General features: G+C 35.4%; 1 protein-coding gene across 2 annotated transcripts in view; it reads left to right on the top strand.

Moving 5' to 3' along the window:
- Positions 1-15,692, top strand: part of Gabra3 (gamma-aminobutyric acid type A receptor subunit alpha3) — a 170,970-nt gene that overhangs the window by 81,337 nt on the left and 73,941 nt on the right. For both annotated transcript variants that reach the window (XM_070039556.1, XM_070039557.1), the window contains exon 3: positions 5,201-5,322. In XM_070039556.1, coding sequence (XP_069895657.1) covers positions 5,201-5,322 — 122 coding nt within the window. The remainder of the gene's footprint in view (positions 1-5,200; positions 5,323-15,692) is intronic.

Raw genomic sequence — 15,692 nt, forward strand, 5'->3', positions numbered from 1 at the left:
AGAATGAAATAAAAACTATGAGTTTGGGAGTTATAGGACTATGTTCCACTTTTTTGACATCAAATTTATTTGGTGGTAGCCAGGGCAGTGGCTAATGTTAACTGATGAGGAGATAGCCGAGGATTCCTTGCTTCTTTTTAACGTTGTTGTTATTATAAAGGTGTAACAGTACATAAGTCTGGTAAAGAGTACATTTCTTTTTGATCCATATCACCCCTTCCCTCACTCTCTCCTAGTTCCTTCTTTCTTTGTCAGACCCACAGCATGACATGGTATCACTCTACCAAAAGGCTAAGATATTCATCTTGGAATTTATTTGCTTTGTCCTCTTTATCTCATAATAAACTGGTACCTGTAGCTATGCATGTATTAATTGCAATTTGAAGTCTAAGTATTAGAAACCTAAACACCTCTATTTCCATGCAATAATAATCAAATCAAAGCATTGTTACTGTTCACTTTGGAACGTCGAACTTTAATTTTCAGAATCAAATGTGGGACCTGAGAGACTGTGAGCTTCTAAGTTCCCACTAGGCAGCCGGAATCCCTCTTGGATTATGCTTAATCGTTAAGGGAAGAATTTGTAATAAACTGCATTTCTACCACAGAGCATAGCTTGAAGGGTGCGCTGAAGCCCAGTATGTCTTGTTTAAACTTTGTGTTTATATTTCTCTTGCTATGTGTGAAGCACTGTTCTAAGTGTTTTATATATGGTAATTAGTGTATAATCCTTATAAGATACCCAATAGCTCAGAGATACTATTATCTTTGTTTTAATGATAGAATATGGAGAAGTGTTTAACTCTTGTTTCCTGGATAAAGAGCAGGGAATGCTTCTCTACATTTCCTTATTTATCTTGTTGTACTAAAATAAAGCCTGGTTAAAACTTAAAAAAAAGAAAGACTATGGAGGCATAGAGAGGCCAGGCAATATCCCAGACCTTCCATAGACAGGCAGTAGAAGAGCAAGGACTGAAACTCAGAATCTAGCAACAGTGTCCATGCTCTTAACCAGTGTAGTATAGCAGTATGTATATATTACTGCCAATAGTAGGGCCAAAAATATCACTTGGCTTTGTTCCTAGTTGTGGGCTACAGGGTTTTTTAATTTTTTGTTTTATTTTTAGAGGCCACTTTTATTCCCGGCATATAAATCTCTTCAGCTTCAAAGCAGACACACAACATGAAGTTCCTCTCATGCTTTGGATCTCTTCTTTCCCTTTATGCTTTTAAGTCTCTGTCTTCTTTTGATTACATTTTATTATATTTAATTAATTAATTACTCTGTGTTTGTGTGTGTGTGTGTGTGTGTGTGTGTGTGTGTGTGTGTGTGCATGTGGAAGTGTGGGTGCCAGTCCTACGGATTGAACACAGGGCATTGGCGCTGTCCCTGACCTTTTTAGCTCAAGTCTAGTGCTCTACCACTTTGAGCAACAGCTCTACTTCTGGCTTTTTGGTGATGAACTGGAAATAAGAGGTTACTTCCCTGGCTGGCTTCAAACCAGAATCCTCAGATGTCAGCCTATTGGAGTAGCTAGCATTCAAGGTGCAAGCCACAAGCATCCAGCTACTGTATTGGGTTTTGGAGCTCTGAATACTAACTGTATCAGTCAGCTGACTGGATAGCCTATGTTAAGATGGCCAAGCACAATTTTCTTGTAAGGCCTGGAGGAAGAAGAAATATGTTTACCCTTTTGAAGTTGGAAAGTAGAATTTACAATACAGGACAAGGCTTCACATATGAGGCCAGGATAAAGGCTGGGACTCACTGCACCATGTCAAGAGGCAAGGTTTATTACTTATTGTTCATGTCAAATTGGATCACTTGGTTCAGGTGACCACTTCCAGGACCATCCATTGTAAGTGCATTTGCCACCAGAATTGTTTCAGAGCCTTTGAACTGGTGGCTAGCTCACTGCTTGGATCATACCTGGGGGTATGGAGCAAATAGCAAATAATGATAGAAGAGAGACTAGAATTGTAGTTCTTCATTTATTCTTTTATGTCAAAAATCTTCCCCCCCAAGACAGTATTATAAATGGTCCTCAGGCTCACTTATGTAAGCCCACTTAGCAGAAATATTTGTGATATAGGGCTCATAAATGGGTACTGTGGTTAAAAATCATTCAAATGCATTATGAAAAATAGACCTAGGTAGTTTTGCTTGGAAAACTAGGCAGGAAGGACTTCGTCTTTATTTTAACTCAACAAATAAACTTAAATGTGAACAGGTGGGCAGCATGATGAGTGGGTGTGTCTCAAGATGAGAAAAGAGCAGCTGTCCTTTTGGGATGGATTATGTGCTAGTCACTTTTTGTTGCTGTGAAAAAAATACATGAGAAAACAAGTTTGAGAAGGAATGATTTATTTTGGCTCACACTTTCAGAGGTTTGAGTCTATAGGCACTTGGCTCTGTTTCTCCTGAGTCTGTTCATGATGAGAGAAAATATGGTAGGGAGTGTGTAGTAGAACAAAGAGAGAGACAGCGAGGGAGCAAAGAAAGGGAAGAGAGAGTCCTCATTAGTCCATCCTCATGATCCAGTCACCTCTCTGTATAGCTGTTAGCTGGCACAGAAGCCTTCAATAGATTAGTCCTTTGGGGATCAGACCCAAACCATTTATGAGAAAGACTGCACTTGGAGAATAAAAAACATGGGAAGTACTGGGCAATAGAGAAATCTAATTTGGCTCTGATGCACAAGTGAAGCAGTTTAATTTTTAGCTGTAAAAAATGTATTTGTAACATATGCATGTTCTACTAAGGAGTTAGAATTTTATTTGGTAGGCCCTGAAGAGTTATGGATAGCTTTGGAGCAGAACAGAAATATGATCAGTCCAGTAATTTAGAATTTTCATTATGAAAAAATCTATTTCCCCCTACGAGATAGATATGCATTATTAGGGGAAATGGCTTCCTTTTAATGAAGTAAATTCCTCTTCTCTTCGGGTTGCTTATGAACTGCATCGGTGACTGTTTTCCCTCCACATAAACACACCAAGATCTTTCATGGGGTTGGCTTAAGGCTGTTATTGCTAGCATCCTATACTTAATCTCTACATGGTCAGTGAACTGTATTTTCAGATGTTTTGGGAGAAATTAGGGAAAAACCTCATTTGCAGAGCAATTTTGTGTTTTCTTAATTACATTTCTTCTGTAAGCTTTCTCAGGTAAGGTATTATTATGCCTACTTTATACGTAAGCAAATATATCACTCTAAGTAGCAGAGCTAGAACTAACGCTCTAGTCATTTGACTAAGCCTGTGAATTTACTACTAATCCATTTTGGGGGCTAGAAAAATGGCTACACTTCCTCATTTTCACTCTTTTTGTCTTTTATTAATGTGTACTAATTTTACAAAGAGATTTCAAGTTGTATTTCACATACACATTGCACATTGTTCACATCAACTTCCTCTATTGTTCTTTGCTTTCCCTATTCTTTCACACCTGTATTTTTCAGCAGCTTTCAATAGTTTGCATTGTGTCATCTTCATAGACAATTTATTCATGAATAGACAAGTTATTTTCATATTGGTTATCCCTCACTTCTGTCTCTCCTTCCTGTTGTACACCCCCCCCCCAATAGTCAGTCACAGGCACGCATAGTGCCTGCATAGGAGAGAAAACATGGGAGATTTTCCTTCTGAACCTTAATTTACCACAATCATCTCTGGTTCCATCCATTTTCCTGTGAGGACATAATTCATTTGTCATCACGACTGGCTCAGTATTGTGGTATAACTGTTCCATTCGTACCAATTTCATTAATGTAACAAACATATGAATTGGAATGATTCCTTTCTCTCATTGGTATTCGTGTCTTAGACCTGTCATTTGTAAAAAGAAGAGAGAAAACCATGTGTGCTCTCTAATGTCCTCAATAATCCTGACATACTATATTTTTTTCTATTTTCCAAAATTCCCTTTGATAGGCACCGAGTATAGATAGCACTTATGCACTTCAGTTATTGCAAACTGGTTAAACTCACTTTCAGTTGTATAAAAACCATAGAAAAATGTATTAAGAATACCTTAGAAACAATATTTACCATTAGCTTTTAACTTGAAACTTTTGTTGTTGATGAAATCTGCTTCTAACGTGTCAACAAAACCATAGGATATGGAAATATATTCTCATGGAAGTTAACACCAATAGCACAGTGTGTTAATCTTATGCTTAGAGACTATTGATCTTAATTTTAGCTTTTTCCATTAACTTTTAGATTGATTACAGAATTATGTACACTGGCTTTGGATAAATCTACCCAAAACAGATTAAATCTCTGTGGTTTTACATATTCCATAATATTCTAGTAATGCAATGTTTCCCACTCAATTCATAGACCTTTTACCTAGGAATTGAGTTAGACTAACAAGGTTCAAGATCCCTCATGATGAAACTCAAGGAATGAGAAAGGGTTTGCACAAAATCAACTTATTTCCTTCAATTCTCAGCACAAGCCATGTCATAGATCCCAAATACTGGTGGATTGAGTTCTCACTTGATACTGTATCTGTGTTTCTCTCTTCAGTATACTGTCTAAGCTTTCTATATGGCTTTTGGGAAGTGGGATTGTCAAAATTTTTCTTGTTAGAATTTGTGCTTAAATAAAGTACTTGAACACAGAAACTATTTTTAAAATATAAGTACGACTTGAATTCTTCCAGATATAATACACTAATTTTGGCAATTTCAAAAATTGTTTAGTATTATGATAGTGTATCAGTAGAGTTGAGCAGGATACATTGTACACATATGTGGAAATGTCACAATGAAATGTCTCTTGTAGAACTAATGTATGCTAATAAAAATGTACTAAAAATCGATTCCTGGGAAACCTACCAAGTACTTCTTTTTTAAAAAAAAAAAGTACAAGGTACATACCTGGGTCTAATAAGGTGATTACTAAAGAGTAGATTGTTCAGAAAGGCGTTTGGAAGGAATCCAAAACAGAGAAATAGAAGGTAGCTGAGGAATACTAGAAAACCAGAAATTGGGATTATGGTCCTATGCCTGTACTGGTGATATGACTGTGGCAGAGTTTTTTGGCTTTGAGTTTGTTTTGTCAGATATAAAATGCAAGGGGTATTTCATTGGCCTGAACTATTGTTTGGAATCTCCATGAATTGATGTATTGAGTCATGTAATTATTTCCTATTAAGAATCATTTTCCTTTTATTTTCCATGGCTCACACCAGACTCTCTCCCAAGCATGCCCCAGATATTCCTGATGACAGCACTGACAACATCACTATCTTCACCAGAATCTTGGATCGCCTTCTGGATGGCTACGACAACAGACTGCGACCAGGGCTTGGAGGTCAGTTAGTCTCTTAACATCCTTTTCCTTGACATTTTCATCTAAAAGTTATGAGGTGCCCTCAGTAGTGTATTTGTCAACCACGAAGGTTTGAGTAGAGGTTTTCTTTTCCTTTATGAGCATTGGAAATTAGTTTTAATCCTTCATGGCAGTGGTAAACTTTCCAGTCCAGTTTTTGAAAGTTCTGGATTCCACCCAGAGAAGTGCATCTTTAAAGTTCAAGCAAATCCATTTCTAGATCAAAATACTTAATCCTAGCCTAGATAATAAGAGTGATCCAGGGAAATTTCTTTATTCTCAAAAGCCTGGGCACTTGTCAGTTTGACACTGTAAGTGGAGCAATCTGCTGGCTAAGTGGGATCTTATTGACTATCAGCTGAGTATAAGCAGCAATATGATCAGAATCCAACAAATGCATTATAAAATGTTATGGCCTGTGTTGAAATTGAAAGTATGTAAGCATTTGTATGTGTTTATTTTCCCAAACCATTGGAGAATTAGGTACATATATTGTATGCTTTGTTCCTAAATAGGTCATTGTTTATCTCCACAAAATTATTTTATAAAATGATACAATTAGGAATGCATGAAATGGAACCTAATTTGTATTCCAAATTCAAATTTTTCTCTCTCCCAAAAGTGTCCTTTGAGGCAAATTTACTTGATTTAGACTTCAAAAAAGTAGTATGCATTATATTTGTTCCCATGCCAATTTAACCTATAATCTCGTGTCTTTACTTAACATTTCTTTTCCCTCATCCTTCCTATCTTCCTCTCTTCCTTCCTTCCTCCCTGTCCTCACTCCTGTGTATATTCATTATATTTAGATACATGAATGCATATATTAAATATGTGAAAAATATGCATGTTACATGTATATATTTGTATGTGAAATCAGTGTCTATGGATACTGCAAATACCAACTCAACATGATAGTTTTCACTGATATATTTTTTTAATCCTACACTATACCAAAACGTTTGAGATTACATTCATATCACTACAATAAATACATTTACTAAGTAAGTAAAGCGAAGGAGATATTTTTCATTTTTTTTATTGTTTTAGAGCAATCCTATATGAGGTTGCTTTGATATAGATAATGGATTGGAATAGAGAAATATTGGAGGAAGAACCCAATCACAAATTAATTTAATTGGTAAAGAATGAAGATGTGGGCTGATGGAAAGGACAGAGTTTGGTGATTCATGAGCTTATAGTGTTAGCGAAAGGACAAGAGGAAAGGATTACTTGTACTTCTGCACTGTGTGACTGCATGGTGCATTTTCTAATGTAGGGAACACCGTAGGAGGAATAGTGCTATTTTGTTTTGTTTCTTTTGCAGTTGTAATTGTGGCGAAATGTTAACAGCAAGAGATGGAAATTAATTCATTTGTACATCCGTAGAAGTTCAGTACTTATGAAAACATGAGTGGAGACTTTTGCTTCTGGCTATCATGAAGTTATAGTCACCATGCTTATTGTCGTTTCCTAAATACCAACCAAGAAATAAACAAAGCTATTTTTTAAATATTTTATCAGAAACTGAACATAGTTTAGTGACCCTTAAAATAAATTAAACAAACAAAAGAAGACATATAATTGCAGATTATTTACTGCCTGCTAATAAAGAAAAAAACCCTAGGAAGAGGTAATAATGCTCAATAGGAAATGTACTCATTACCTTACTCATGTGACTGTAACCCCTGGGTACAGTATTTTTACAATAAAAATATATACAATAAAAGAAAAAACCCTATGAAAGTGGAATAGTGCAAATGCTAAACCCATAGAAAACAGAAAAGAGGAAACAGTAACAACATATTGACAACACAAATAAAACACTATGAGTAAGCTTGTAGGTGTAAATTCAACCATATACTCATCTTATTACATATAATCATTTTGCTATACTCTGGATCTGAAGTGTCCCCCAAATGTGATTGGGAAATGGTGGAAACTTTGGAGGTGGAACCTTATGGAAAGATGTCATATCATTGGGTTAGTATACCATTAGAGGGAATTGTGGGACCCCAATTATTTCCTATGTCCTCCTGTTTGCTTGCTGGCTCACTGTGAGGTGAATGCTTTGTTCTAGTATAAGCTCTTGCCATCATGTACTGCCTCACAATAGCCTCCTGAGCAAAATGAAACCAAGCCAAGTGACCATGAACTGAGACTTCGAACATGTGAGCCAAATTAGTGTTTCCTCCTTTTAGGTTGCTTTATCTCCAGCATTTATTACAGCAATTAAATGCTTACTTACATACCCATATCAAAAGGCAAAACTATTCAGACTGGATTTCAAAGCCCATCAGGACAAAATTGCTCACTGAGAGAAATACATTTTAAAGATAAAGGCATAAGTATGTTAAAAGTAAATAAGGGGAAATATGTATCATGCGAATGTCAATCAGAAAGTATATACACAAGGATAAAGAATACTGTTGAGAGTAAAAATCATTCCATAATAATAAAAGGACCAACTCTTCAAGAAGACACAACAACCCTAAATACTTACACACCAATTGCCAGAGCTTGTAAACAAATGAAAACAGAACAGAAAGGGAAAGGAGTAATCTGCAATTGCAGTTACAGAATTCAGCAATCCTTCTCAGTAATAGAACAAGTAGAAAGGAAATAAAGGAAGTAGAAAAATGAACCACATTAATGACCAATTTGATCTACTTGGAATATGTGTGTGTGTGTGTGTGTGTGTGTGTGTGTGTGTGTGTGTGTGTGTGTGTGTGTGTGTGTGTGTGTGTGTGTGTGTGTGTGTGTGTGTATAATGTTTTTACCACCAATAGTGGGATACTCATCAAGTTGTACCTGGAGCATTTTCCAAGATAGACCATATTGTGGCTCAGAAGATAGTAAAAGAATTCATGAAGTACAAGATATGTTCTACAGCCACAGCAACTAAATTACAAATCAATGTCAGAAATATAGTTAGATAATCTCCAAGTAGTTGAAGACTTAATAATATGCTTTTATGTGACCTATGAGTCAAAGAAGAAATCAAAAGGAAAATTTAAAACACTTTCCACTAAATGAAATAAGAAATAACATATAACACTAAATTGCCATACTAAAAATGATTAATCTCAAAATTGAACTAGTTAAGATATTGGTTTTGTTATTAATCTACAGATTCAAATAAAATTTTTAACAAGATTGTTTGTATTAACGTGGAGATTTGAATGCAGGGCCTCATACTTGCTCAGATGGTACTCTGCCACTTGAGCCATGCCCCCAGTCTAGCCTTTTTGCTTGTTAATAATACATATATGTATATAATAGATATAGATATATACCTATAAACATGTGTTCTATACACACATATGTGCATAAACGGATTGATAGATTGATATGTATGGTTAATTGATTTTTCCACCAAGATTTTAATGGCAATTCATTGGTGAAAAATGCTATTTCAATGAATGATATTTTTACCTATATAAGAAAGTTCATTTGGGTGGAGGGAAAGTAGGAGAAAAATGAGGGAATGGGCAACAAGTTTGACAAGAATTGTATTTATTACCTTACTTATGTAACTGTAACCCCTCTATACATCACCTTGGCAATAAAAAAAGAAATTTCAAACTTATATTCTTACCCCGCTAGCTGAAATATTCCTAGCTTTGTCTGCCTTTAAATATCCATTTTAGAATCTCTAAGTGGTTTTTAAAATTATTTTTATTTTATTTATTTATATTAAATTCACTCAAAATTATCTACCTTTTTGATAGACCATGTGATCCTTCAAAACTTGTATACATGGTGTAATGTTTGGATGAGGACAAACTTATTCTTATTCTCAAATATTTGTCATTACTTTGTGCTGAAAACACTCCAAATTCTTTCTTATAAATTTTGGTAGTTACCCTGCTGTGCAACACCACATATCTGTCCTATTTAACTATAACTTAATAGCCACTGATCAAACTTTCCCTGTACCTCCCTTCCCATGCCCTCTCAAACTCCTAGTAACTTCTGTTCTCATTTTCTATGAGATTAACTGTTTTAGATTCCACTTGTGAGTAAGATCATGTGGTATTTGTAATTCTGTGCCTGACTTACTTCATTTAAGCTAAGGTTTTCCATTTCCATGCAAGTTTCTGAAAATCATAGGCTTTCATTTCCTTTATGACTGAATAGTATGTCATTGGGTATGTGTTCCACATATTATCTATTCATCATTGATGGACACAGGCTAATACAATTTCTTCACAGATGTGAATAGTGATGAAGTAAACATGGGTGTGTAGCATTTCTAAATGCTGACTTTTTTCTTTATATTCTGTATGATTATTGAATCACATGTCAGCCAGTTTTGAGGCTGTGCTAATTTACGTGTCTAGCAGCTGTTCAGGATAGAAGGGTTTTCCTTTCTCCATAACCTGGCCAGCGTGTGATCTATCTGTAGTCTTTTTAATAATAGCCATTCATTTTATGTGTGCACCAGTCCTGGGGCTTGAATTCAGGGCCTCGGTACTGTCCCTTAGGTTTTTATGCTCAAGGCTAGCACTCTATCAATTGAGCTACAGTTCCACTTCAGCTTTTTCATGCTTAATTGGAGATAAGTCTCACAGACTTTTCTTGCCCTGTTTGGCATGAAACCACAATCCTCAGATCTCAACCTCCTACACAGCTAGTTTTACAGGTGTAAACAATACTAATAGCCATTCTTTTTATGGTGAAGTGATATCTCGTTGTGGTTTTGATTTGTATTTTCTTGATGATTAGTGGTGTTGAACCTTTCTTCATGTGCTTGTTGGACATTTGTTTCTTTTTAAGAGAATGTCTATATTGCCTTTTTAAAAAATTGTGTTATTTAGGTTTTTGCTATTAAGCTGAGTCCCTTATATATTGTAGATGTTAATTCCTTGTCACATTTATTGTTTACAAATATTTTCTTCTACTCTATAAGGATTTTTCAGTTTTTTGCTGTGTTGAAGCTAATGGATTTATATAACCTCAGTTTTAATTTTTTTCATTTTGTTTCCTGTGCTTTTGGGCTCTTGTCCAAAAAAAAAAAAACTTTGTCTATTCCAATGTCCTGGAGCTTTATAGTTTCTGTTCTTACATTTAAATATTTGATTTTTGAGTTGTGTTTTATAACTGCTGAGAGAAGGAGTCAGATTTCATTCTTCACATGTGATTATCCGATTTTACCAGCAATGTTTATTGAAAAGACAGTCGTTCCTCCAATGTGTGTTCTCTCAATTTTTGTTGCAAATCAGCTGGCGGTAGTTGCATAGGCTTACTAATGTGGCTCTGTGCTTCCACAAGTCTATGAGTCAGTTTTTCCAGAAAAACACTACTTAAAAACATAATATTTAAATATCATCTTATGGTAAAAATGCTGAAATGAATTGAATATCCAAAAAATGTACCTCAATTTAATAAAGACAATAAAAAAACAAGACCGTAATGAATGCCATACTAATTGAAGAAAAGCTGAAAGTTTCCTAAGCTCTGGCAAGCTTTTGCTTTCTAATGCACTTTACTAGTATATTAGTATATTTCCTACTCAATGTACTTTACCAGTATATTTCATAGTCAATATACTAACTTTGATCAGTTTGTGTAAATTGTTTGGAGTACTCATGAGTTTTTGGTTTATATGAATTTTAGGACTTTTAAAAGTAGTTCTTTGAAAATGTGTGTGTGTGTGTGTGTGTGTGAGAGAGAGAGAGAGAGAGAGAGAGAGAGAGAGAGAGAGAGAGAGAGAGAGAGAGAGAGAGAGAGACAGAGAGAGAGAGAGAGAGAGAGAGAGAGAGAGAGAGAGAGAGAGAGAGAGAGAGAGAGAGAGAGAGAGAGAGATCTTTTTTCACTAACTACTCCCACATGGACTTCCATATTGAATAAAATTGGTGAAACTGAAAGTGAACATACTTAGCTCATTCCAGGTCTTTGAAAGTTTTTTAATTCTTTATGTTTTTTTATGTTAAGGCACATTCCTTCTATGCCTAATTTGTTGAGACTTTGTATCATAACTTTGAGAAAATGTTGAATTTTATCAAATGCTTTTGCTGAGAAATGAAAGCTGATTGAAAAAATGCCAGCACACCTCAACCAAGTATTCAGCTAACAAGACATTATCCCTCAGAGATAAGTGTGCCATGATTCCCTCCCCACAATGAGAGATGATCTATGATTTTAAGGAAATATTTTCTGGACTTCATGAGTATTAGGGAATCCATACCACTACATGACTCTGTCACTGTAATCTGGAGTTCCTCTCTCTCTCTTTCTTTTTCATGAGGGAATTACTCCAATCTGAATCCATCTGAAGGGGAATGAAAACACATTTGTGATCTTGAATTGGGTCTATAGAAAACAGATCACTTACTGAAAATGCTCATTAGAAAAGTGGGAAACCACTTTCCGTTCCTTTGAGACACATTATTCTCTGTTTGTAAAAATTATTTTACTTACCACACTTTATAAAACCTTTATAAAGCTAGCTTATAGAAATTATAATGCAGCATGCCCTAGAGATCTTAAATTACAAAACTGATATCTCTCTAGGAGTTTGGCTAAGTGCTTTTTTTCTTCATTACTTTGCTATTCCTGAAAAGTTCAGCTCCTTATATATTCTTGTTTTCCTGGTCTCACTGAATTTGCTAAGGACTAATAAGCATCACAAAATCATATACAGGCAGTAAGTAATTCGAGATGTGTATTTTATGTTGACTTAGGAAAACATTAATCATCAACATGGAATTTTAAAGTTCTGAGAAGATAGGGTAGTTGTTGAGTAAAAGATGTATTGGCAATGGATATGCTTGCCTGTTTGCTATTTTTTTTATCATACTGCTATAAAGGTTCAGCTTAAATTATATACAGTCCAACCTGGATATTTGTTATGAGTGTTTGGAGAAGTGTATCATTGGTTGAGATAGAGTCTCATGGACTTCTCATTCTTGGGCTGGCCTCAAACTCTCATCCCTGCTCTCTGTTTTCTAAGTAGCTAGAGTCATTGCAAGCTTCAGCTACCATATTGAGCTTGTACTCTCTTAGCCAATTCAATAGTTTATTATTTATTTTGGCTCTTTAAACATACAGATTCACATTATCTTCCTTTAGAATAGAAGAGGAAATAGGCATCTTTGCTTTATCCCTAATTGCAGTAAAAAAAAAGTTTAATATTTTCTTGTCAACTTTGGTCAAATCCCAGAGTTGGGATTTCTATCCCTTTATTTAATGACCTACAATTGAACTTATTTTCCAATTCTTTCATGTTTCAGTTTAAAAGTTCCAAAGGGCTAAATGTATTGCCTTATTGCTGTACTTGGTGTCTTCGTATGCAATGGCCGAGTGCTCTGAAATGGACCGGGGCACTTGAGGTTTACTTATCAAAAAGTACACTCTATATATCTCTGCACAGATACCATCAGGTCGTGACTGCAGCACTCCCTGTATTGGAAGAACATTCCAGTTGAAGTGCTTACTAAATCATGAGGTATCTTTGCCTGCAATGTTAACTCCTGAAGGAAGTTCCAACTTTTTCTGGACCAGCCTCTTTCCTGAGGGAATAATCTATTAACATCATTGATAACTATGTAGCTTCTGCTTGAACAACTATATAAAAGGTGTAGTGTTTCCACTTTAAGCCTTCCTAAAACAGCCTGACAGCTCTATCCATGCTAGATCAGATTTAATTATAAAGGAATTGATTTATTTCGTTGCCCTTCTAACTTTAACTCTCCTACACAATTCACTTGCTATTCAGTCTTTCACCCATGGTAGTTGTTTATCATATTTTTTAGAGATTTTACTTATAATAAGTGACAAAGACTGCGATGTTTGTATTCCTTCTTGAGAGAAAATAGTTTGATTTAGTTTTATCTTACTTTTGAGACATGTTGTTGGCTCAGAACTGACTATGTAGCCTATCTTGAGCTCACCTTTACAATTTTCCTGCTTCTGCCTTCCCAAAGCTGTAATTACATGTAATTACATGCCTGTAATTCCTGGTCAGTTATTTTAAAATTCTTTCTTTCTCATGTTTATTTCTCTTTTGTCTGTCCATCTCTCCCTTTCATTGTAACTCGAACTTAGGGCCTCGTGTTCTTGCTTAACTTGCTTGCTTATGGCTGGTGCTTTACTACTTGAGGCATGTTTTCAGCCTTGCATGTCGATGATTAATTAGAGATGGAATCTCCAGGATTTTTTTTTTAACCTGGGCTCATCTCAGCCTCCTGAGTAGCTAAGATTACAAGCTTGCTTTAATTTTGGTCAAATGGTTTTGTAGTTGCTTCCTCATCACCTCCATTCAAAAGCAAGTATTTTGAAGATTACTGTCAGTTCTTACATTGATGATCTATGACAGATCCAGCAAGTCATGTTCACCAGTTCCTAACCACAAGACAACGTCTCAGCATAGTGTTGTGTACCCCTCCCTCTATTTACCCCCAAACAGACTCATACCCCAGGCTTTTGTAGCCTCTTTTAAGGAGATCACCAGCTTATTTCCAGTCTCTTTTTTTTAACTGAGAAAATTTAATCTGTTTGACTGTACATTTTTTTTTCAGACCCAGAACTCTAATTTCAATATTGTTTATACCTTTGCTTATGTTTCATAACATAAAATTTTGTTCAAAACGACTAAATACTTGCATTTTGCTCAACATTATTGTGTGTTTGAAGTAGAGGGGATTTGAAATATGAAGTTGCCCATGCCATTTTATCACAATTTCCTAAAGCTTCTCAAGAATAACAGTGTATCTGCCTTTGGTAGTCTTTCCTAATCGATTATGTCTCTGGAAACTGTATTTAAATCTTAGAATTATAAGAAAATCAACTCCCTTTTTCTACACATTAAAGAAAAACACAAACCAAAAGAAATAAAACCTAAGGCATGATTAACTTGAAGTACGGCTGTCTTATCCTAGAGTCTTCAAAGTTTTATAGTAGTGATACTTCCTCTAATTAATGTTAAGCTTAGGTGAAGAAATCGGTAGGCTCTAGCCTAGCACAGCCTTATAACCTTTTGGAATATTTCCGCTGTTTGAAGGTTTCATTGCGTATCTCCTGGCTCTTGGCTTGTTCGGCCTCAGTCATTGCTTCTTGAGTGGGGAAGACACTGCAGTAAGCCACCGAGTTATTTTTGGTCATCGCTTCTGCACTGCAACAACTTTCTTCTCTAATGTTTAAAATAATGTTACACAGTTGCTCCAAGTAAATCCTACTAGCTTTTGGGAAGTCAGTATGTCTGCTCAAAAGGCTGTTCTTTGAGGTTTTTATTTCCTACATACATGCTACTGACCTGTCTTTCTATATGATGGCTAATTCCACACATCTTCCCTCTTTCTCTAGAGCTAAAAATCCAAATATTTCCTTTGCCATCTGGTGAGCATCAGTTTCACAAGGGAAAAAAGTCACTAGAAATGTGTAAGGGCAAAACTACTTCAGGAAGTTGCTTCTATAGACCTATATTAATCTCGCAGTGAGCATCAAGCATGCCAGCCATTTCTGAGAGAAATAAAAAAACTATTTGAGATATTTTCCCCATGTAATATGCCTTAATATTACTTTTCCACCTACTTATTTAGTACATTAGTGTTTATTTCTTGTTTCAGCCACAGAGTCATCTCTTTCTTATTTGGTGATTCTGGTCTACTCTGGAAATATAGAATTTGTTTTTTGAATCGCGCTTTATAGAATTCTGTATTGAAATTTGTCACATTCTAGATAAATAAGGTTCAAGGAGGCAAGTGAGTTTTTTAGTGCATATTAATTGCACCAAACTAACAATTTAAAAAATGGGCAAGTAAGTTGAATAAACCATTATCAAATAGAATAAACACAAATGGCCAGTAAATATGTGGAGAAATGTGCATCCTAGGTGACATTAGTGTTTTAATGAAGGCCATGGAGCTTGTCAATAGGCCTGTTATCACTTATACTAAGACTCTCCAAAATCAGATTCACTTATTTCTTTACTACATTCTGGCAGCATTGATTAAGGAGAACATTAATAGTCATAGGGAAAAAGAAAAGGGACAAGTTGCAGTAAGAGAAAATCTAGACTACATGAAAGAGAAATGATATGCAGATTTAGCTGGTAAACAGTAGGTGCTATTCAAGCCACTCCATTTTATTCATGTACACATTTAGCACACACATTATATGCTTATAAATACAATACTAGGGAGAAAGACCACAATCATGAACACTCCAACTTTTGAACTCTACTATTGCTCAATTTTAGAAGGAATCATCGCTTTCAGAAAGGCAAGCTATAACAAATCCTCAAGTTATCTGAGTATTAATGAGACCTCATTAAGACTTGATTTTGTGAGATGCATTGTGTTATAAGCATATAATAGTTGCACTTTTCACTTGAAGTATTCAAAGGAAAT

This window comes from Dipodomys merriami, unplaced genomic scaffold (assembly GCF_024711535.1).
Source record: "Dipodomys merriami isolate MVZ:Mamm:240054 unplaced genomic scaffold, mDipMer1.0.p SCAF_3, whole genome shotgun sequence".
Classification (NCBI taxonomy): domain Eukaryota; kingdom Metazoa; phylum Chordata; class Mammalia; order Rodentia; family Heteromyidae; genus Dipodomys; species Dipodomys merriami.